This window comes from Stylophora pistillata, chromosome 4 (assembly GCF_964205215.1).
Source record: "Stylophora pistillata chromosome 4, jaStyPist1.2, whole genome shotgun sequence".
Classification (NCBI taxonomy): Eukaryota; Metazoa; Cnidaria; class Anthozoa; order Scleractinia; family Pocilloporidae; genus Stylophora; species Stylophora pistillata.
Genome location: NC_142522.1, coordinates 2,209,794 through 2,231,807, shown reverse-complemented (window position 1 = coordinate 2,231,807; position 22,014 = coordinate 2,209,794). Strand labels below are relative to the sequence as shown.

The 22,014-nt window shown below is 39.8% G+C and overlaps 2 protein-coding genes and 2 pseudogenes across 4 annotated transcripts; 1 reads left to right on the top strand and 3 right to left on the bottom strand.

Moving 5' to 3' along the window:
* Nucleotides 1-26: 26 nt before the first annotated feature.
* LOC111347345 (uncharacterized) lies at nucleotides 27-3,028 on the bottom strand (annotated as a pseudogene). Its single transcript, XR_016000794.1, has 2 exons — nucleotides 2,125-3,028; nucleotides 27-808 (listed from the first exon to the last, which is right to left on the bottom strand). The product of XR_016000794.1 is annotated as an uncharacterized LOC111347345 (transcript).
* An 833-nt stretch (nucleotides 3,029-3,861) lies between these two features.
* Nucleotides 3,862-8,971, bottom strand: LOC111347348 (kelch-like protein 36). The gene is given in 7 exon segments (XM_022954598.2): nucleotides 3,862-4,945; nucleotides 4,948-5,392; nucleotides 5,394-5,468; nucleotides 6,760-7,038; nucleotides 7,040-7,186; nucleotides 8,098-8,803; nucleotides 8,805-8,971. Coding segments are annotated over 7 exon segments (1,815 nt in total). The 5' UTR covers nucleotides 8,894-8,971; the 3' UTR covers nucleotides 3,862-4,871.
* A 5,238-nt stretch (nucleotides 8,972-14,209) lies between these two features.
* Nucleotides 14,210-16,618, bottom strand: LOC111347347 (kelch-like protein 12). The gene is made up of 2 exons (XM_022954597.2): nucleotides 15,702-16,618; nucleotides 14,210-15,493 (listed from the first exon to the last, which is right to left on the bottom strand). The coding sequence occupies exons 1-2, from the start codon at nucleotides 16,527-16,529 to the stop codon at nucleotides 14,528-14,530; spliced, it is 1,794 nt and encodes a 597-aa protein (XP_022810332.2). The 5' UTR covers nucleotides 16,530-16,618; the 3' UTR covers nucleotides 14,210-14,527.
* Nucleotides 16,619-16,852: 234 nt separating this feature from the next.
* Nucleotides 16,853-18,808, top strand: LOC111347344 (zinc finger MYM-type protein 2-like; annotated as a pseudogene). The gene is made up of 2 exons (XR_016000628.1): nucleotides 16,853-17,255; nucleotides 17,348-18,808. The product of XR_016000628.1 is annotated as a zinc finger MYM-type protein 2-like (transcript).
* Nucleotides 18,809-22,014: the final 3,206 nt, after the last annotated feature.

Sequence of the window (22,014 nt, the reverse complement as noted above, 5' to 3'; positions counted from 1 at the left end):
CAGGAGCAAACAACAGACGTATGGAACAAGGTAAGCCATTTTTATTTAATATTTTCTCTTTTAACTATCTCTGTGGATATCTTGTAGAAACTCCCATACAAATCCTTATAAATATGCAAATTATGTTCCTTGTGTGGTTCTCAAAGAGAGCTTGGGCCGCCTGTGCTACCGCTGGTTTATCGACCCGCTCACGACCCTTAACTTCTTGATAGCCATGAATTACATATATTTTACAACTCATTACTGTCGCAGCCACAGATTGGAACATTTCTGCAGTCATTGGATCATCTTTGAGAAAATTCAACTTTTCCCCAGCTTGCCAAACATCATTGCTCAAACTGTATCTTTGAGGAGGATTTGATTGAGAAATAACATACAAATATTCATTGCCAAAGCATACGCAGATCTTAGCCAGGCTGCGCCAAATGCTTTTTGGTTCGTCTTTTGATTCCCTTATTTTCAATTTTGGAAGTTTCTCACATGTGTTAGTTAATATGTGATAACGGTATACAACATACTGCCCATTAACTATCCGTTGCTCCTCTGTAAGTACATACAAGTAATTTCCAATCAATTCTGCAGAATGACATACATCCGTTATTTCACCCAGCTGAGCAACCGATGCCAAAGGCTTCCACAATTTGTTGTCAACGTCAAAATACTGAGCCATAGCGTCCTCTGACAGGTGAGAAGGGAGAGCGGAGCACTCGTTGGTTACCGTTTTCCTCTTAACTTTGCCTCCAGTCTCTCGCTCCTTCACGTATTTTTTGCTCCTTGAATATGGAGTTGGATGGATGGCCACGAGAACCTGAAATTAAAAGAAAAAAAAGAACAAAAAATTAAATTTACCTCGTTGACGCACGTAAGTCAATGATATCGAGATCATTAGTTAAAGCTGGGAATAAAATAATTTTAAAAATTAGTGTAAAGGAAAAGATCTCTTCACTTAACATGAAATCATTATTGTATAAAAGAAAGCCTCGTTGGTAACGTCTAGAGTTAAACTCTGACGGTTCGTTTACGATGATAATGCTTTACACTCTTAAGAAAACGGAACCTCGTAACAAACCACAGTTGCAGTAGCGGCGAGGTACATGAAATTAAACTTAGTTGTAATATTTTCCTATGGAGAAAGTATGTTACAAATTAAATAAGAGATTTTTCATCTCGATCCACAGGACTTACGTGGTGGGCAGAGCGAGTTGATTGCATTACCTGATCGGCGAGTTGAAGAGAGTACAAATCCAAAGCCGATGAATTTTCTAAATCAGTTAGCCTAACAATTTATTTTAAAAAGCGAGGATCTTCCATGCTTTAAATTTACGCTCACGGCCGAGAAGATTTATTTAATTATTTATTTATTTATTTGTACATTTATTTATTTGTACATTTATTTATTTATTTATTTTATTTATTTATTTGTACAAGCAGTGCCGGAGCAAAAACAATAGGACATAAGTCCCCAACTAGGTTTAAGCTCCAACCCAACCTCTCCTAAATATTAACTAATAGACTACATATTTAGTAATAGGCTGCTTAAGAAGTGCACGCAACAAGGGTATTTACCCGGCGACATTTAGGACAAATTATTTTAAGGGTACGAAAGTTGTCGCCATCAAAAACGTTGAAAAGTCTCTTGAAATAAAACGGCTTAAGTTTACGCTTAAAAGAGTCAATAGACTCAGCCTGCCTAACATCATGAGGTATATTGTTCCACAAATTTGCTATCCTATTAAAATAGAAATCCCGAAATGTTGATGTACGATTATTATTGATCTTTAAGATCAGCCCTGAGCACGCTTGACGCGTCTGACTCGTAACAGGGGAAAAATAGTAATTAAATGAACGAGTTAGATCAATATGACCATGAAGACATTTAAAAATGAAAACTAAGTCGAGATCAGTCGAGCAAGTAATTAAGCGGCAACAACTTCACATTTTCTCTTCCGACACAATCGGAAATATTTGTGCAACAATAGACTAAACAGAGTGTTCCACCTTTTCTGTTCAGAACTGTGAGAGTTTATGGAACCAAGAATTCTCTGGTCGAGTAAACAGGGCATGTTATGAACAATCAATACAGGTTTTATACCTACTTGCAAATGCAAGATGACTTTTTCTTACCGGACGCATTGATCTTGCAGCAAATTCATGAGAATGCATACAGTGATGCATCATGGATTCCTGCAGATGTATGTTAACCTCGGGAACTCGCTGCATTCTTCCGTTTTTAACTCTTCAATCACAATCTTCACGTCAACCAGCCCAAGACGTACAGCTCCGATAACTTTTCCTGCGACTGCCATCCTCTCTTCACCTTTGTATTTGATCCAATTCATCGCTGATTTAAAGACGAAGGCTTCAGAGGGTGAATTTAGGTCATCTCGACCAAGAAGGCTTAGTAGCTGATGTTCATTGATATGAGTCAGGAATTCTTTACTTTCGCAAACATCTTTGTACATGGAAGCCATCTTGGCTTCTGCAGCCTCTAGCAGATTTCTCAGACCGAGTCTTTCGGTGACTGTGCACAGCACGGAGTAGCTCTTCACGTCAATTCTGTTTTCTATGAATTTTTTCTTTACGAAATCACAATACAGTTGAACTACACTTGCGACCTGAAGTTGACTAGCTGTGAGAAGAAACTCAAATACGCTCTTCTGGTTAACATGAAGATCACCAGTGTAGATGGAGTGTAGAACGATCTTGAATATCTCCGGCGAAATGCTTCTATCTTTCAGCTCGATCATGATCCTGATTCGCTTCCTTTCTATCAGTAAATATGGAGTGGAAATAATCGCTGTACGAAGCGAGTACAATTCGGTGAGCAGCGAAAAGTTTATCGCCCACTTTCAAACGAACGTCGATAAATTCGCCTTCTCTACAGAACTTGGAACACTTAGAGAGAAGAATTCTAGAATGGGCCACCATCTTTGTGCCGTTTTAATGCTAAGATCTCTGTTTGTGGGAACTACGAAAGCAAACCAGAATGTCTTCAGTGTGGGTGATTCGCGTGACCGCCCAGTGTAAACAACACTAATTACTACTTGTCTTGGTTGCATAGTTACCGGTACCTACGCCAAGTGATGCAAAGATTAACTTACAAAGATATCGATGTCAGGGTCACTGTTGGAGTATAAGGTATAAGCCCGACGGTATTCTCTTTGCAGTTACAGTGGAAAGTAATTATGGTATATCTGAAGAAGGTCGAGGAGATAAATAAATCGTAATTTATCCAAAAACTATCGGATAACTTCATCAACCTTTATATCTTCATTTAAAACTTCTTCCAACACAACACCTCACTTTATGTCATATCTTTTGCCCTGAATGACTTTTTAAAATCGAGTTCTCCCTGCATTCTGCAGTGATGACCTCCATACACGAGGCGGCTCTTTTAGGATGAAAATCCCGTGAGGTTAACGTTAGCAAATTTAATTACAGCCTAAGGCTTTTTTCACGGCCGGTTAGATAATATTTCGTACAAAGCTGTTAGGAAATACCTTAACGACAAATGTTACACCCCGAGAAAGAGGTCTTCAACTCAGAGCTGATGTTATTACCACAGACTGTAAAATCTCAGGATGTGGCCATAATTGAGAACGTGGTGGATATACCACAACCGTGACTATTATTCCGTTTTTGCATGTGATTTTATATACGAATAAGATTCAGAGGAGATTCTTATAAAAAGTGCGTCAAAAAGCGATTTTTAAAAGACCTTATTCATTTAAATTATTCTTTTGCTCACATGAGTCCCATAACCATAATTCTCCGGTATATTACAATAGCATGAACTGTTGTCTCTATACTCGACCCTTTCGATGGCCAGAAAGGTATTGCTGACCAAGGAAGAAAAGAAAAGACTGGCAGGTTATTTATTCAGCAATTCGTCTTCAGTTATTATTCAATTAAATTAATCATAACAAATGGCAAAGCTTCCTTGTTACCGGCAACAATGAAACATAAAAAACCGAGAAAGTGATTTAGAGAGAAATTTGTGGATAATCCCTCATTACAAGAAAATAAACAAGTTAAACATGGAAACAACTCTCGTTATTCTGCTGTTAAACTCTCGTTTCTCTTGACGTACGTCTTTTGAAAGGGAAAGAGCGCTACTGACCTTCATGAAAACCTACATTACAAACATTACTCTGTCTTTAAACTCTCGCTTCTCACTGGGAGGTAGCAAAAAATTGCGTTACTGTCAACCTTTCTAAGATTCTCCAATTCATCTAAAGTCTCTAAAGGCACACGGGATACTTTTCTCCTGGTGGAATTCTGATTCCACTATCAATTGGGAAATTAATCAATAAAAAAAGCTTGTGTCAATAAACTCACAACGTTATTGGGCCATTAGGTAATATTACAAGGTAATCGATCAGAGCTTTAAGCTTTGATACTCATTATGTCTTTACCAGAGATTAGCTTATAATCCCTTGGCCTTTGCCGGTTTTTAATTCTTATGCTTAGTGCACGTTTAAGAAAGGCATCGATGTACCTTTTTATTGCAGCTCTTTAAGATAAGGCATACTCATAATCTACGGCTCTGTTTCATGACTCCTTCCCACTTCTCTTGGTGCTATCCAAAAAGTTTTACTCAATCAATGTATCGTATTATTTTGTTTGTAGGTGCCATACCCTCCGCTAATAGCACACAAAGCAAACGACAACCTTTTCTCTTGAACACCCATTAAAACTCCTTCTTTGAAACAACAGTGAATTTTAATAGCGTGCATTTGTTTAGGTATCACAACATGGCTTTCCAGTAAACTACACTGCAACAGGCATCTAGACCTTTTTCTTTTCCATTCCATATGTTAACATTTGTACCTGAGCGAAAATTCTTATCTTGGATTTGTCACCGACTTTGTTTATCTTAAGTTCTCTTTCTTCACAGGCAAATAACACAAGACTGCGTCTTTACTTACTTCTGCTAATCTTCTCAGCTGTCACCCAAGTGAATAGGATAATTCTCTTCCGGAGCAATTCTAATACCGCTGTCGATAGCAAAATTGTTAATTAAGAAATACACCCTCCTTTCAATTTCAACCGCTCTTAAGTTGCTTGACGGGATATGTTTTTGCTCCACAATAGACGAGGCGTCCCTACGTTTGTCATACACTTCCGCTTCCTCAAGTGGATAATTAAATAGAGCCCCAAAAAGATCTGTGCTTGGACGAGAACCCCCTGCCACACACAGTCTGTTATTGACTACAAAAATACTACACCCTAAATGAGGATGGCAGGTTGGCGCTATACGTTGCCATTCATTTTTCTCGGGGTCAAAACAATGCCCTACCGCTGGTTTATCGACCCGCTCACGACCATTAAGTTCTTGATAGCCATGAATTACATATATTTTACAATTCATTACTGTCGCAGCCACTGATTGGAACCTTTCTGCAGGCATTGGATCGTCTGTGAGAAAATTCAACTTTTCCCCAGCTTGCCAAACGCCACTGCTCAAACTGCATCTTCTTGTTCTTCACGTCGATTCTGTTTTCTATGAATTCCTTCTTTACGAAATCACAGCACAGTTGAACAACACTTGCGACCTGAAGCTAACTAGCTGTGAGAAGAACCTCAAATACGCTCTTCTGGTTGACATGAAGATCACCAGTGTAGATGGAGTCCAAATCGATCTTGAATATCTCCGGTGAAGTGCTTTTATCTTCCAGTTTGATCACTTCCTGGTTGGCTTCCTTCCTATCAGTAAATATGGAGTGGAAATAATCACTGTATGAAGCGAGTACAACTCGGTGACTGAGCTGGGAAAAGTTTATTACCCACTTTCAAACGTACGTCGATAAATTCACCTTGTCTACGGAACTCGAAATACTTAGAGGGGAGAAGTCTAGAATGAGCCACCTTCTTTTTGCCGTTTTGATGCTAAGATATCTGCTTGTAGAAACTACGAAGCTAACCAGAATGTCTTATAGGTGGTTCGCGTGACCGCCCATTGTAAACATTAATTCCCACTTGTAATGGTTGCATAGTTACCGGTGGTAAACGCTTAGTGATGCAAAGATTAACTTGGCCTATCCGCACTCGCGACAAAATTGTTTATTTGGACAAATTTTCTGTCATCACCAACACTTAATAAGTGCGGATGTTTTGTCGCGACTTGACAAATTTTGGCCGAAGCGGGCAAATTTTCAAACGCACCGCCGACAAAATTTGTACGTTCCGGGTAAAACCTTGGCAAAATCGACTAAATAAACAAAACCGTGTTAAACTTGTTGAGCATTTGTCGTAAACGCCACCACCAGTTTGGTTATTGAACTGCATGAGTTCAGTTTACCAAAAGATTGCAGATATTGTCTTTCATTGCGAAACTCGCGGATTTTAAACTTCAAACAACTTGAGATGAACCCCAGTAATCGGAGTTTGAATCCATATTGACAAACTATGGCGGCCAATCTTATGAGCTGGTCAGGCGCTGGATGCAGCTGGGGCAAGTTACAAATGTGGAGTGATTTTCCAGTCGCCACTTTGTCAGTCCGATAATGGAGCCGTTGAGGTGGCACAAGATCCAGAAAACTTTCCCCCCGCCACGCATAGTCTGTTATTGACAACAAAGAGACTGGAATTGAAATGAGGATGGCAGGTTGACGCGAGTTTTGTCCACACATTATACTTTGCGTCAAAACAATGAACCACAGCTGGTTTATTGACCGAACTGTTGTTTGTTCCTTCACCTTCATCTCTGCGATAACCATCAATTACATATATTCTAGTGCTCATTACTGTTGCTGCTACAGTACTCATTTTTTCCTTGTGTTCTACTTTTAAACCTACTCCCCATTGCCAACTGTTGTTTGTCAAACTGTACTTTTGTGGAGGGATTGATTCACTTATGGCGTAGAGATGGTCACCCACAGAACACAAGCTGTTAACTTCGTGGTTGTTTCCGTGATTTGGTAGTTTAACCCATAAGTTATTTACCACATCATATCGATGTATAGAATAAACACTTTGCTGATCTTGTTCAGCGACAAACAAGTAGTTTCCACTACGTTCAGCATAAAAGCATGAGCTAGTTTTTTTCATCTACTTGCGCTACTGGTGGCAAAGGTTTCCATATCTTCGCTTCGACGTCAAAATAAGCCATGCGTTGCACTGATAAATATAACAAACGCCCTTTGTACCTGATTGGCATGATGCGGGCTGACTTGATGCGTTCAGCCTCTTGAGATGCCTTAGGGTCCCTTATAAAGCTTGTAGGGTAAATGGCAACAAGTACCTGAAACAATAAGGGCCAATCATTAAAAATTCCCCTTTTCAGACACTGTGGAGTTCTGTGGAGATCTAGGCTCCAAAAATACATTAGAGCAGCTGATTAATTTGTTGCGCATGCATATTTTCATTAATATAGTATTCCTCGATTACGTTATGGAAAACGCAGCAATCCCTGGCTTATTGTACATAACTATAGACACCCCCGAGTAGGAAACTTTCCTCATCGATCGAGAGACTGAATAATTGACTGATTCCCATTGATGATCATCGAAGCCTGTCGATGATATAATTAGGATAACAAAATAACATATACATTGTGTTCCATAAGATTTCAAAACTTGGACCTAGTTGTGGGAAAATTGAGTATGGTGTGGAGAAAGAAGTGAGATCTTAGGAAAAGCTGTGATGCAAATAAAGGAAGCAATTATAGAGCCTAACTTTTCACCCTCCGAACTCTGTTACCGCCGCATGGCTGTATTTGTTTCTTTTGTTTGTTTTCTCGTTTGTACACGCATTTTTCCTCTCTCGTTACAGCATTCTTTGTGTTTTTTTTTCTCGCTTTTACCTAATCAATATTCTGTTAGGTGTTTTCGTATAATTTCGTCTCGTTAAGGCCCCTTTGCATGCGTTTTTGCTCAGTTGACTTGTGTTTTTCCATCGTTACGTTTCTTTTTATCAAGTTCGCTTACAGTCTTCTCCGCTTTTGACTTTCGTGTTCCTAGCCGTCCTAGTTATACAACGTTTCTACCGCTCGCTTCGCATCGCTTTGACTTGTATCGTACATTTCGTGAAATCGATTAAACGACATATAGTGCGTTGGACGTTTGACTTCAATAGAACTCATTGATCGAGGTTCACTTTCTCAGCAGCAAACTCATGAGAAGGCATGACGTGATGCATCATGGATTCTTGCAGATGTATCATGTTTACCTCCGGAACTCGCTGCATTTCTTCTGTTTTTAACTCTTCAATCACAATCTTCACGTCTACCAGCCCAAGACGAACAGCTCCGATAACTTTTCCAGCAACTTCCATCCTTTCTTCACCTTTGCATTTGATCCACTTCATCGCCGATTTGAAAACGAAAGCTTCGGAGGGTGAATTGAGGTCATCTCGACCAAGAAGGCTGAGTAGCTGAGCTGCACTGATATGAGTCAGGAATTCTTTACTTTCGCAAACATCTTTGTACAAGGGTGCCATCTTGGTCTCGGCTGCCTCTTGTAGATCTCTCAGACCGAGTCTTTCGGCGACTGTGCAAAGCACGGAGTAGTTCTTCACGTCAATTCCGTTTTCTATGAATTCCTTCTTTATGAAATCACAACACAATTGAACTACACTTGCGACCTGAAGCTGACTAGCTGTGAAAAGAACCTCAAATACGCTCTTCTGGTTAACATAAAGATCACCAGTGTAGATGGAGTCCATAACGATCTTGAATATCCCCGGTGAAATGATTTTATCCTTCATTTCGATCACTTCCTGGTTGGCTTCCTTCCCATCAGTAAATATGGAGTGGAAATAATCACTGTACGAAGCGAGAATAACTCGGTGAGCTGGGAAAAGCATCACCCACTTTCAAACGTACGTCAATGAATTCACCTTCTCTACGGAACTCGGAACACTTAGAGAGAAGAATTCCACGATGGGCCAACATCTTTTTGCCGCCTTAATGCTACGATATCTGCGACGAGTTCACATGACCTCCCACTGAAAACTATGCTAATTCCCATCTGTCGCCTGTCGTAATTGCTTAGTTACCACTGGAGTACGCCTATTAATGCAACTATTATTTTGCAAAGATATCGAAATCAGGTCACGTTGGGGCATTAACCCGATTATCATCTCTTAGCAGTAACAGTGGCATGTGTCAATGATGGCATTTACGACAAAAGCTCGAGGTGGTAAATAGATCGAAATTTATCCAAACAAAATTGGAACGGTTTTCTGAGAGCGAAGCTCAAGGAAAGCTTTGAGCTTCGAGGGACAGATTATGTCCGAGGAAAATATGCGAGTACGTTTTCGCGCAAAATTAAGGCTACTGTGATCATTATTGTGTTTACGTACAGCCTTCTGTTTGTTGAGGAATATTTTCTTAAAGTTTGTATTTCGCACTGTTTGGCTTTCAAACCGTGGGCACAAGGTTTACTCAGCAGTCTTCCAAAAAAGCCCGTGACGTATATGTGGGGAACACTGAGAAGAGATTGGTACAGGTTTTTGTATCGTTCGGCCTATTTGTAAGACAAATTGCTTCTTCGTCACGAGTGGAATTGAGCCGTCTCAGCTCGAACCGACATATCAACCTGGCGAAGAACCCACTCAGGTAAAAAAATGAAGAATAGGAGACAGAAGCCCATGAAGAAGATGCAAGTTCAAGAATGGAAAACACCGAATGATGGTGTTTGTGCGGTGCGCGTGTGCCTATGCCGTTGGTAGAGGAGTGTTTCTGCTGCCAAGAACTAGAGGAGCTTAATGAAAGCTTCGACAATTCCGGTTTGTATTCATTAAGGGATTATTTTTTGTATTTGTTTGTATTTCTTTGGCCGCTTCTTTGCAAAGAGTCACAGAAGGTCCATAATCGCAAACTCCATCGTTGTTATAAACCTTCTTACGACAACTAGAAGTTTTTTATTTTTCATCTAATTATTTGAAACAGTGATGGAAAGAAAATGTTTTGATTTTTGTTTTCCTTTTGGGTACTGCTAGGTGTAAAATGTATCTCCTATCATCATCCAAAATTTACTATTGCATGCTTGAACACGGATGCTTTTAACACGGTGATGGTTGCAATCCACAAAAGGCGGCCGGGCTCATCCAATTCTCGACCCTATCGTCAACAGGTAAACTGTCTTTTTATTTCTTAGCGTAATTAGGTCAATCGCTTTTGTAATTTTCCTTCTTCTGTTCTCTAGAACTTGGCGTTTGGCAGCCAACTGACAATCTACTTGGCGGGCACAAGGAGTTTTAGGGAAAAACCGTCGACGAATCTTGTGAGCTTGCTTCGTGACGGCCATAGGGAAAACTTTTCCCGATTAGAGTTATAATCACGAAAGGTTTCGATGGGCAGATCTCGAACTTTGATGTTAAATTTACGTTAATGGTTATTAGTGACATATCTTTTGTGTGTATCACATCAGTAGCCCTTATTTTCTTATGTTACGGTTTCTTTCTGACATTTACGTAAAATATACAATCTCTCATTACGGATATGAATTACTAATACATTTCCGAATAGTGATCCACTAAAAAGCCATGCAGAGCCAAACAAACGAATATCATCCCTACTGCTGTTATTAAATGATGCAATTTGCCAGGGATAGTTCTTTGGCTTGAATGACACAAACCTGACTTTGATCCTTTTTTTTTTTTTTTTTTTTTTTTTTTTTCTACTGTGCAGATCACTTTTATATTCATTTGATTATTTTATCGACTAATTTTATATTTGTAGACTTATAAAGTGCACACATTTATAGTATTTAATTATTCGTAGATCTTGATGAATGATTAGCTATGGCATCTGCTTTATAACCCCGAGGTTTGCTGGCGATGTTTGCAGGAAAGTGTGGTGCTGTGACTGTTTGGCCTCTCTTGTGGTTTGAGGCATTTTCTCTCCACAATAACATCAAGCATTGGCCAGAGATGACCATTGCTTGTCTTCTCAGACATGTGCTTTGCCACCCAGTCTTGGTTTTTTGTTTTGTTTTGTTTTTGTTTGGAAAGACCAATTTGTATTACAATTCCCCTTGGTTGGCACCCCAGGATGCAAAGTCTTTTTGACTGCCAATGTTGGCATTATGGTCCTGGGCTGTCAACTGAGTACCGAAGCAACCATGCGATTGTAGAAAAAGTGCTGCTGTATTTGTACGTATTTGTTCTAATACGATATTATACGACGTTTTCTCACTAAAAAATTTCTAATTAAGGATATCTGCCAGAGACGCTACTTTCTTAAATGTCAAGCCTCTAAGCAAAATGGATGAGGACAGCATTAAATTTCCATCTGAAATCCTCTCAAGCATTGGCTGGCTTTGCCAGGAGTACTTATGATTATCCATACATTCTAAGGTGACAAATAGTTGGCTTCCTTATGTAGATTGGAGCCTATTTCTTAATCAATTTGTACTAATATGTTTCCCAGCTGGTCAACAAAAGACAGGTATAATTTTCAAAGAATCAAGTTATGATATTTTATTCTAAAACAATTTTGTTTACCGACTGGTCAAAAGTTTGCTGAAGAGAAAAAGCACAAAGAAGACAGAAGACAACTTATTAACTCAGAAGGAGTTCCATGGCAGGATATTGTTTTGCTTGGGGAGAAAATATACTCTTCTTTGAAAGCTTATGTTTATCAATGGAACCTAATCGGCCGATGGCACAACACTACGTCATTAACATTAACCTCTCTTAGTTTCTCCCATTCATTTTTAAGCACAGGACACACTTCTCCAAGTGGAATCCTAATTCCATTGTCGTTTGGGAAATTATTGATGATGAAATACACCATCTCTTCTATTTCCACTGTACCGAGATTGTTATTAGGAATGTGACTTTCCCTGACGACAGATCCACTGTTGCTTTGCTCATTGTAAATTCACCACCTGCACTTGTACCATAAGGTGCACCAGAATTGCAATCAATCGAAATAATTCTTCCTGCAATGCATAGTCAATCGTTTATTACGAAAGGTTGGTTCTGTATAAGCACTATGAGTTGATATCTTAGATTTCCTTTCATTCCTCCAGGATCAAATCGACGAACCATGGCAGGTCTTTCATCCCAGCTAGAAAACCAGTTTCCGCTATATCTTGTTTGGCCCCTTACACATTAAATTACGAGCAAACATGAGATGAAAACTACGGACGCTTTACTACAAAATGCATTCGGACAAGCGCCGCCAGTGGAAAATTAAGTTACACACCAGCTCTTATTTGTTTTTCAATGAACCCTATGGGGTGGCATCGATTCTCTAATTGCATAGATATGATAATCAATAGAACACAAGGAATTAATCTGATGCTTACAACCTAGATAATAGGTTGAAATGCCTCCCAGGTATTACAAACTGTACCATAACGATATATAACAAAATATTCCTCCTTTTTGGCCGCTACATACAGGTGGTTACCAACGTACTCTGCACAGAAACACGCGTTTGCTTCAGTCAACGGAGCCATGGATGGTAGAGGTTTCCAGTCTTTGGTTTCAAAATCAAAGTATTGCATCTGAGCTTGAGGAATAATGGCCACAAGAACCTATCGAGAATATGGATGACACGAAAAAAACCGATTTGATGCAAAAAATGTACTCTAAACTCACTGACTGACATCGATTACAATATGAAATTAGGTTGCTTCTTTGCAGTCCCTCCATATAACTTCGACCTTTTTTCACCAAACGGCGTCAAATTGTTACCTCGAATCTCTTCTCGCACATATAGTATTCCTACACGTGCACCTGTCTATGGCATTCTATATAATCTTATTTTGTAGTTCTTATTTGTTTGAAAACCGTATCAGGTGTTTGCCAAACTGGAGTATTCTGACTTTAAAAATAGCTCGTGCCTTAGTAAAAGAGTGCAGTGCGTTTCAGCTTCCTTTCTTGATTCTAATAATGCAATTGTAATAATGGACCACTGAGTGAAGCCAACCGTGAGTCGTGTTAGCCCTGCCTAGGACCTTTTCTGAGATCTAGAATGATTAGTAACGTCGTTAACGATTTCATGAAACTCGGTTTTGTTTTGTTTGTAGCGAACTCGGAGCTTTTTGAAGGCTCAGTCGTAGCTGTACAGGAGTGACTCAAGCAAAAGCGTATTTTCCTCTGGAATCAATCGCATTTATTACGTGTTGAGCTCTTCTTTCACGTTTTGATACTCACCAGCCCCTGAGGAACGGCTCCAAAAATCTTCGCTGCAACCACCATACTTTCTTCATTGTTGTGTTTAATCCACTGCATCACAGATATGAAGATTAATGTCTCCGAAGGTGCACTGGGGTGACTGGGCTAAGAAGGCTGAGTAACTGATCTCCGTCAATGCGTGCCAAACATTCTTCGCTTTCACATACTACATTTTGCTCTCTCGGTAGCTTCTTGAAGATATTTAAGGCCACACGGCTTTAAGGAATTTCCCAGATATGAGAGTAAGTTATCAGATTGAAATCTGATAACTGTAAAGGTGCTCTATTTTCACTAGTGCTTAAGTAGTGTTCATTACTGCGAAGAAAGCTTTCATATTTATTTCTTAAAAGCGCAGTTCAGATAGATAATTTTCATACATTAATAGTCATTAAAACGAGTAGATGTGAGAAGCCTTCTGGACCCGCACAAATCGGGTATCGTTTATTAACTTGTTGAGAAATTTCCTCGACTAACCAATCCCTTGTCTTCTGTGGGAAAATTCGATGACAGAACGCTTTTTATTGAATAACTCTCATTTTCTGCTGCCAGGCGTCTACGCGCGCTTTTGCCATAAACGCGCGTCTAACTGGTTATGCAGGAGATTTTTGCGAATGAACTTGCACATTGAAATGGAAGGCGTAAGTACATCTCATATTGTTGTTCTAAAATTCATCAGCGGTGTGTAGATTAAAGGAGAACCGCTCAAAAATACTATGCGTACATTTTCCGGATCACCTAATAGAAGGGGAGAAAGCAACAAAACAAGTAGTTCAGAGGATTTTTTTTCTTTTGGTAAATATTGATATCTACAAATTACAGGTAGCTGTTATCACTTGTGTTATGAACTGATTACGTAACGATACGACACAGAGTAAAAGTTACTTAAAATAAAATCTAGTCAAGGACGTAAAAAGGAATATCTACGAGGTGAACACGACCCAACCGCCTCCATTCTGTCTAGTATGGAAAAATACTGCTAATAAAATGTCTTGAAGTACCTCTTTAGTTAATTAAAACGCTAGAGTCGAATGCCCCTCACCCCTTCGAAAAGGCCTTGTTATACACACTGCTATGTGGGTAAATGATCAAAGCATCTATTTTTAATCGGGAACACAGGTATTTGTGGGCCCGCTTTCACATTTTCCTTAAAAAGAAGCAAGATTCCAAGTAATTTTGTGATGTACATTGTAACAATATGTCTACATATAAAGTGCTTGAACAAGAGCGGAAGGGGTCCTTGAGAATCCTTTACTTTTACATCATTTTTAATGGTATAAGTCTAAGTAATTACTTAATGAATAACTGCACTACGAGTCAAAACGTCAGGTTTGTGTTCCAACTGGCGAAAGTAATGCATACAGTAAGAGCACTTTCACCCTGTCCACTATTTAGTGTTTCACATCCCATCCTTCCTCCTCACAACCATGAAACCAAGGACTGCATTTTGGTCGATTTTTGCTAAGTCATCCCATTTAGAATCCAGACTCCCATGTGCGATTCTAATCCCACTGTCAACTGGAAAATTATTGATGAAAAAGTACACCCTCCCCTCTATTTCCACTGCATTACGAATGCTGGCGGGAATGCGTTTTTGCTCAACAACAGACCAGGTGTTGGTTTCTTCGTTGTACATTTCTACAGATGCGTGGTTACCTTTTGGAAGATTATTCCTGTCAATCCGATCTTTACCCCCAGCAACGTAAAGTTTGCCGTTGACCACTATAAGACTGGATCCGAAGTGACAAAAATTGGTTGTTGCTTTCTCTGTCTTCCACTTATTTGTTTGTGCATCAAAACAGGTTAAAACTGCCGGCGAGACTGAGGAGACTTCCCGACCGAAATGCGTAAGAGTGTAGCACCCATAAAGAATAAACACTTTTGAATGCAAGACAGCTGCACCACTAAGCGAACGAGCATTATCGATGGACTCACGACCAAAGTCATGAAAGAGCGAACGAGCATTATCGATGGACTCACGACCCAAGTCATTAGAGGGCGAACGAGCATTATCGATGGACTCACCACCAATGTTGTGCCATTTACGTTTAACAAAATTGTAGCGGTAAGAAGCAAGGCTGGGATTGGCAAGGATTACATACAAGTAGTCCTCTAAAAGACACAGATTTTTTATTTCACCACATGGGTTTGGAAGTCTCTCCCACACATTTGCCTCTTGGTTATAGTAATAGAGGCAGTAACCAATGGAGTCATTTGCGGCAACAAACAAGTTATCGCCAACAGATAATGTACAGTAACAGTGAGTGGCCTCAATTGGCGGTGTAGCCATTGGCAGCAGTTTCCAAGCCTTAGCTTCGACGTTGAAGTACTGTATTCCAGCCTGAGGCGAAACAGCAACGAGAACCTAAAATATAATCGCAAGGTTACCAATATGATGACCGTGAATAAAATAACCGAAATGAACGAGGACAATTGAGGATAATGGAAAACAACATGGACTGCTGATTTCAAACTTGATTACACTCGGCCTAAGATACATTGCATGTATAAAAAAAACCACTACTGTAGCCTTTTCGGTCTCACATTTAAGTTTCAATCTCATCTTCACTCACCGGGCTCTTTGATCGTGGCTTTATTTGTTTCGTAGCGGATTGAGGTTTGTGGGAAGGTCTGAGATTATAAATTGCCGCCTCGTGGACTTGCGTGTAAATCTCGGGAACTTGCTTCATCTCCTTCGTGTTCAAATCATCAATCACAACTCCAATGTCTGCCAGCCCCAGACGTACAGCTCCGATTACTTTGGCTGCGACTGTCATCCTCTCTTCCTTCTTGTGTTTAATCCACTGCATTACTGATTTGAAGACGAACGTTTCAGAAGGTGCGTTGAGGTCATCTCGACTGAGAAGGCTGACTAATTGGTTTCCATCGATGTGCGTTAGGAATTCTTTACTCTCGCAGACATCTTTATACATCTTAGCCACAGTACACTCTGCAGCGTCTTGTAGATCTTTCAGCTTATAGCTCGACGCAATTCCCCAGATGCGACAGTAAGTTTCAAAGTCGAAGCGAATCTTCACGAACTCCTTCAACAAGAAAGTACAACACTGATGAACAACACTTGCGACTTGAAGGTGATCTGCGGCAGCAAGAACTTTGGATACAGTTTTATTGTCGACACGAAGCTCTCCAGTGTACACAGAGTCCAGTATAATCTTTAAAACATCTGGTGAGATGCTTCCATCTTTGAGCTCGATCACTTCCTGGTTGGACTCCTTCATTCCGTCTGTAAACATGGCGTAGAAATAATCACTACTCGCAGCCAACACGATGCGATGAGCTGGAAAGATGTCTTCACCAACTTTTAATTGAACATCGATAAATTGACTTTCGTTTCGAAACTGAGCACACTTTAACAGAAGAATGTCAGCGTGGGCAACCATTTTGCGACAGGAAAGGATCTCGCTGTACTTCCGAATATCAACAATACATCAGACAGTGCCTTGTAGCGATACGGTGTTTGAGAGATCGCGTGATCGCGTGAGAGCTACACGCCAACGTCATCTCGTTACCTTGGTAACTACATCTTCCTTCCAATCTCGTGGCAGGGAAAGAAGCATTCAGGCATGGAATGCAAAATAATTCCGCCTGAAATGCAGATTATTTAATGGATAATTACTGAGGCATATGGCATTATGAGAAATATTGCAGCCGGCTTCGGCCTACGGCCTCAGAAATATTGCAGCTAGCTGAGGCCGTAGGCCGAAGCTGGCTGCAATATTTCTCATAATGCCATGTGCAGAAGTAATTATCTGTTATAATTATTGATCCCCATGAAATCCTATTGTTCTGTGTCATCGCACCTATGTGTGATGATTGTGATGCTCATTGCTATTGTTCTTTGTTGCGATGAATATATATTAAATTTTAATTGTGCCGAGGGTTGTTATTGTAGCTTGTTGTTATAGTTGTTCAAAACAGTTCTAATGATGGAATTAATTCGTGCAAGGCGTGATACACTGCTAATTTGCATACTTTATAAGCCAGAGAATTCAGTCATTTTACTCAGTGCGAACCTGGGTTTAGAAAGAGGATGGATTCGTTGGAAGACGAGGGATTATTTACTACACAGAGCTCTACGAAGGCAGATATTTCAACAGAAATCGGAGGTAATGTAGTGTAACGTTTAGACATTTCTGTCAGTGCTTTAATTCTTTATCGACTTCTGAAGGCGGCGTTTCTATTTTCTTTTTTTAAATAGGCAAAGATTTAGAACGCCAATTACAGCTTCAGAATGCGAGAAATGGGCGTGGGTTTTGAAAGTCTTTGAGGAGTGGAAGAAGCAGAGAAATGAAGCGGTTTTGAAACAAGATTACAGTGGCGAGGCAGTAATTCAACAAGATATAGACGAGATGTCCGACGAGATGTAGGACTTTACATTGGCTCGTTTTGTTGCAGAAGTGAGAAAGGAAGATGGCCAAGAGTATCCTGGAAAGACGATTTATGAAATTTTGAGTAGCATTCAAACGTATTTACGTGTGCAATGTAAGCGAAATATAACTTTGATCGACAAGAAAGGTTGTACAATTAGAAATCGGAATTTTGCTTTAAACTTTATAATGAAAGAAAGAGCACGGCAAGGTATAGGAGTAGATGTTAACCATGCAAATTTGATAACACAGGAACAAGAAAACTATTTGTGGGAACATGGTTTTCTAGGTAGTGGAAATGCAGAATTACTTCGCGATACGTTGGTTTGGGTTTTAGGCGTTCAGTTTGCTCTGAGGGCTGGGCAAGAACACAGAAACTTGAGACTAAGAAATTCACAGTTGTCTCTACAGTGTGACGAATTGGGGCGTGAATTTTTGCAGTATACCGAGGATATCCGTAAGACAAATAATGGGGGATTGAGCTATTTGCGTATCAAAAGGAAAGTTGCCCGGGCATATAAGAATTTGACAGATGTTGAGCGATGCCCTGTTGAGCTGTATAAACAATACTTGTCTCACGTGCCAAATGAAGCCAACGACAACGCATTTTATTTGCGCGCTTTGCCAAAGTCAAATGGGGAAATATGGTACTACAAAAGGGCAGCAGGGAGAGAAAGTTTAGGAAATGTTGTAAAGAAAATTATGAAAAAAGCGCAGTTCGTTGGCCACTACATTAATCACTCTCTCAAGCGTTCTTGTGCTACGCGGTTGTATGATGGTGGTGTTTCAGAACAACTTATCCTAGAAACGACCAGTCATCGGTCTTCCGATGGTGTCAAGAGCATATAAATGTACCTCATCAGCACTCAAAAGGGAAGCAAGCGAAATTTTGCAGGGTTCTCTTTCAAAAAAGGCTGTAATTGATGTAGAGAAAAAGGACGAAAACGGTGCTAGGGAAATTTATACTGCACGAGAGGTTAAAATGGTAAGTCCGGAAAAATGCGATCAAGAGGGTAGTAATCAGTCAGTAGTTGTTAGCACTAATTCCACTAGAATTGTTATTTCCTAGAAATAAACTGATGAATATAATACTTCTTAATGCAATAGATTGTGCTTCATACTATCAGTCTCCGTGACTGTATTTATTTTCAGTGTTTGAAAGTTTTAGTTGATTAAAGTGGCACTTCGAAACAAAAAATTAAGTTGCAATGAACGAGAGTTAAACGCAAACTGTAATGTTGACAATGTGGTAAGCTATCAGTTTTGGTGCGCTTTATACCTTAAATTTCCTAAAACAAGTTGCAATATATCTAATAATTGTAACCTGCACACTGCAGTATTTTTAATTTTGCAGCCTGGACACTGCAATATTTTTAATATTGCAGCATGCTTAGTTAGCGCGTTTAATTATATTACCCCTGATAATTTCCCTGCTAACATAAAGGACCGTTTTCCTCATACAGTTGTTTCGTCATCTTAAAGACTACAATCGTTGATTTAATGCAGAGAGAGAACAATAAAATTTCATGGGGATCAGTAATTATAAAGTGTTGCAAACAAACTTGATGATCTTCCCGAAAAGCAAAAATTCTCGTTGGAAAACTTCAAACTAGTTGCTCATGAAGTCATTACCAGCAAAAATTCTCGTTAAAAAACTTCAAGTTGCTCATGAAGTTATCATCAGTTGTGTTTAAGGACCTAAATATATATTTTAGGCTCCTCAGGCGGTTTTTGAGCCGCTGAAAGTCTTAACGATTTCGTCCACTAGATGGGCAGATAATAAGCGAAGCCCAGATTACATTAAGGGCGAGGACTGATCCCCTCTTACTTTACAGGCAAAATGAAAATTAAAATTCTTAATGTCTTTCTCGTATTTTTAAATCCGATTAAGCTCAGGCTGAGTACTTTAGCCTGCATAATCAGTTATATGTGCAACGTGAGCCCTTTTGGTTAATTACTCCATGAGTGACAAAGACAGAATTTCTCCTTACAATATCGATACAATATCGAGCAGAAAAGTCATGAGAATAAAGAAAAATATCAACTAAAGGATTCCCGGTTTGATCAGATACCAAATTCTTAGAAGTGATGTGATAATTCTATGGCAGACAGTAAATCATTGCGTCATTGACCGAGCGTGATGTCTAGATGGCTGGATATTGACCGAGTTCTTTGTTTCGAGGTCAATAAAAACGCAAACAAAAAAAACGAGGCTGATATCCAGGCATAAAGGCTGATAGTTTCTAAAGAAACTGTTTGGGGCTGCGTCGGTGGGGGTAACGAAATAATTTGGATATATCAAAGTTGAAATGGTAAATTAGCCACCGTTAAATTTCGTTCCCATTTCTAAAACAACGGACGAATTCTCAATTAAACAAGACGTAGAAAAATTCCTTCGCCGCGTTCAATTAAAAGCCTTTTTTCACGACAAAGAGGATGATTCTAACACCTCGAACAAAGACACTTTCGAAACACTTCAGACTCGAAAGTCTGAATGGACTCCTCCGGAGGGTCAGTTAGTATCATTAGACTTTTTTATCAAAAAATGTCGCCACGATATCAACAAACTTAATTTCAATCGTATTACCAAATTTTCCAATCTCTCTCCTGAAGAGTGGTCGGCTCTAAAAAGCCTTAGAAAACGCAAAGACATAGTTATCAAAGCGGCCGATAAGGGCGGCTCAGTCGTTGTTTGGCGCACCGACCCCTACCAAAAAAAAGCTTTGCGGCAACTTTCTGACACCTCTTTTTATCAAAAGGTCGACAAAGACCTCACTGCCAGCAATCAAAACACCATCAAGAATACGATCAACCAACTCATAACTAAACAAGAATTGCCGGCCTCAGCAAATAATCTCATCAGAACCACTCGCAGAACTTCTTGTATTTACTTTTTACCTAAAATTCACAAACCTAACAACCCGGGTCGGCCCATTGTCTCGGCTTGCAGTTGCCCTACCGAACTTATCTCCAGCTATCTAGACAAAATTATGGCTCCCATCGTCAAAACTTTACCATCATATGTTAAAGACAGCCAACACGCTCTTCAAATTTTTCGCGACTTTAATTTCCTTGGCCAAAACAAACTTCTTTTCACCATGGATATTACGTCTCTTTACACTGTCATTCCTAATGTCGAAGGTCTTCTGGCCCTTAAACATTTTTTTGATCAACGTACTGTTAAGGAACCTAAATCTGAAACACTACTACGCTTAGCCGAACTAGTCCTCACACTCAATTGTTTTTCATTCGGGGACAACTTCTTCAAAAAAACCAATGGTGTAGCCATGGGTACCAAAATGGGACCTAGCTATGCCAATCTTTTTGTAGGTTTTGTCGAACACCAATTTTTTAGCCAATACAACGGCTCCAAACCTGAACTCTACGGTCGCTACATTGACGACTGCATCGGCGCTACCTCCTCTACCAGAGAGGAGCTGACTCAATTCATTACCGCAGTCAATTCTTTTCACCCGGCTCTGAAATATACCTGGGAAATTTCTGACAATTCTTTATCCTTTTTAGACATCAAAGTTTCAATTGAAGGCAACGGTTTATGCACTAGTGTGTATTACAAACCTACAGACTCGCATAATTACTTGTTGTATTCGTGTTCGCATCCATCTCACGTTAAGAATTCCATTCCTTTTTCTCAGTTTCTAAGACTCCGTCGTTTATGTAATGATGACTCTGATTTCCACCACAAATCAGAGTCAATGTCCAGTTTTTTGATAAACGTGGTTACCCTGTTTCTGTCGTTCAAGCGGGTTACCACCGCGCCCAACTTATTGATCGACATTCAGCACTACAAACGTCACAAAAGGAAGATTCCGACCGCATTCACAACCACTCAGTTAAATCCATCATTCTTAAAGACTTTGTATTACTTCAAAACGATCCAGAGACAAGCACTACCTTTTCGCAGCCTCCGCTCATTTCATTCAAACGCGACAAAAAACATAGGCAATTTTTTGGTCAGAAGTTCTTTTCAGACTAATGACCAACCAGGCACTTTTAAATGCGCTCGTGCACGATGAAAAACGTGTTCTTTCATTCACAACACTGAAAAAATATCGGGACCCAAACGATGCATTAAGATCACCGATCACTTCACGTGCACTTCCGCCAATGTAATCTATTGCATAACTTGCACTTATTACAAAAAGATATACATCGGCGAAACAGGCAGAGGACTAGGTGACCGATTCCGAGAATACCTTCGAGACGTGGAAAGGAGTGACAAGGACACATCGAAACCAGTCGCTAGACATTTTAATTTACCTAATCATTCTAAGTAACATATGGCAATCTGCGGCCTTTCCTTACACTTAGGTAGCAAGGAAAGCCGTAAAACTCTTGAACAAAAGTTCATCTTTCAAACCGGCAGTCTAAATCCCACAGGTATCAACGAACGCTTTTCATTCCACTAATTCATTCGTGTTTTTCTCGTTGCCGTGCTCCCACCAATAACGGTAAGCTCCATTTTACGCCTTTAAAA

Excerpts from the sequence above, each read along its gene's own strand:
- LOC111347347 (XM_022954597.2), bottom strand. The coding sequence starts at position 16,529 with ATGGTTGCCCACGCTGACATTCTTCTGTTAAAGTGTGCTCAGTTTCGA. Across the intron at positions 15,494-15,701 it reads AGCCACGATCAAAGAGCCCG|GTTCTCGTTGCTGTTTCGCC; the intron begins GTGAGTGAAGAT and ends ATTATATTTTAG.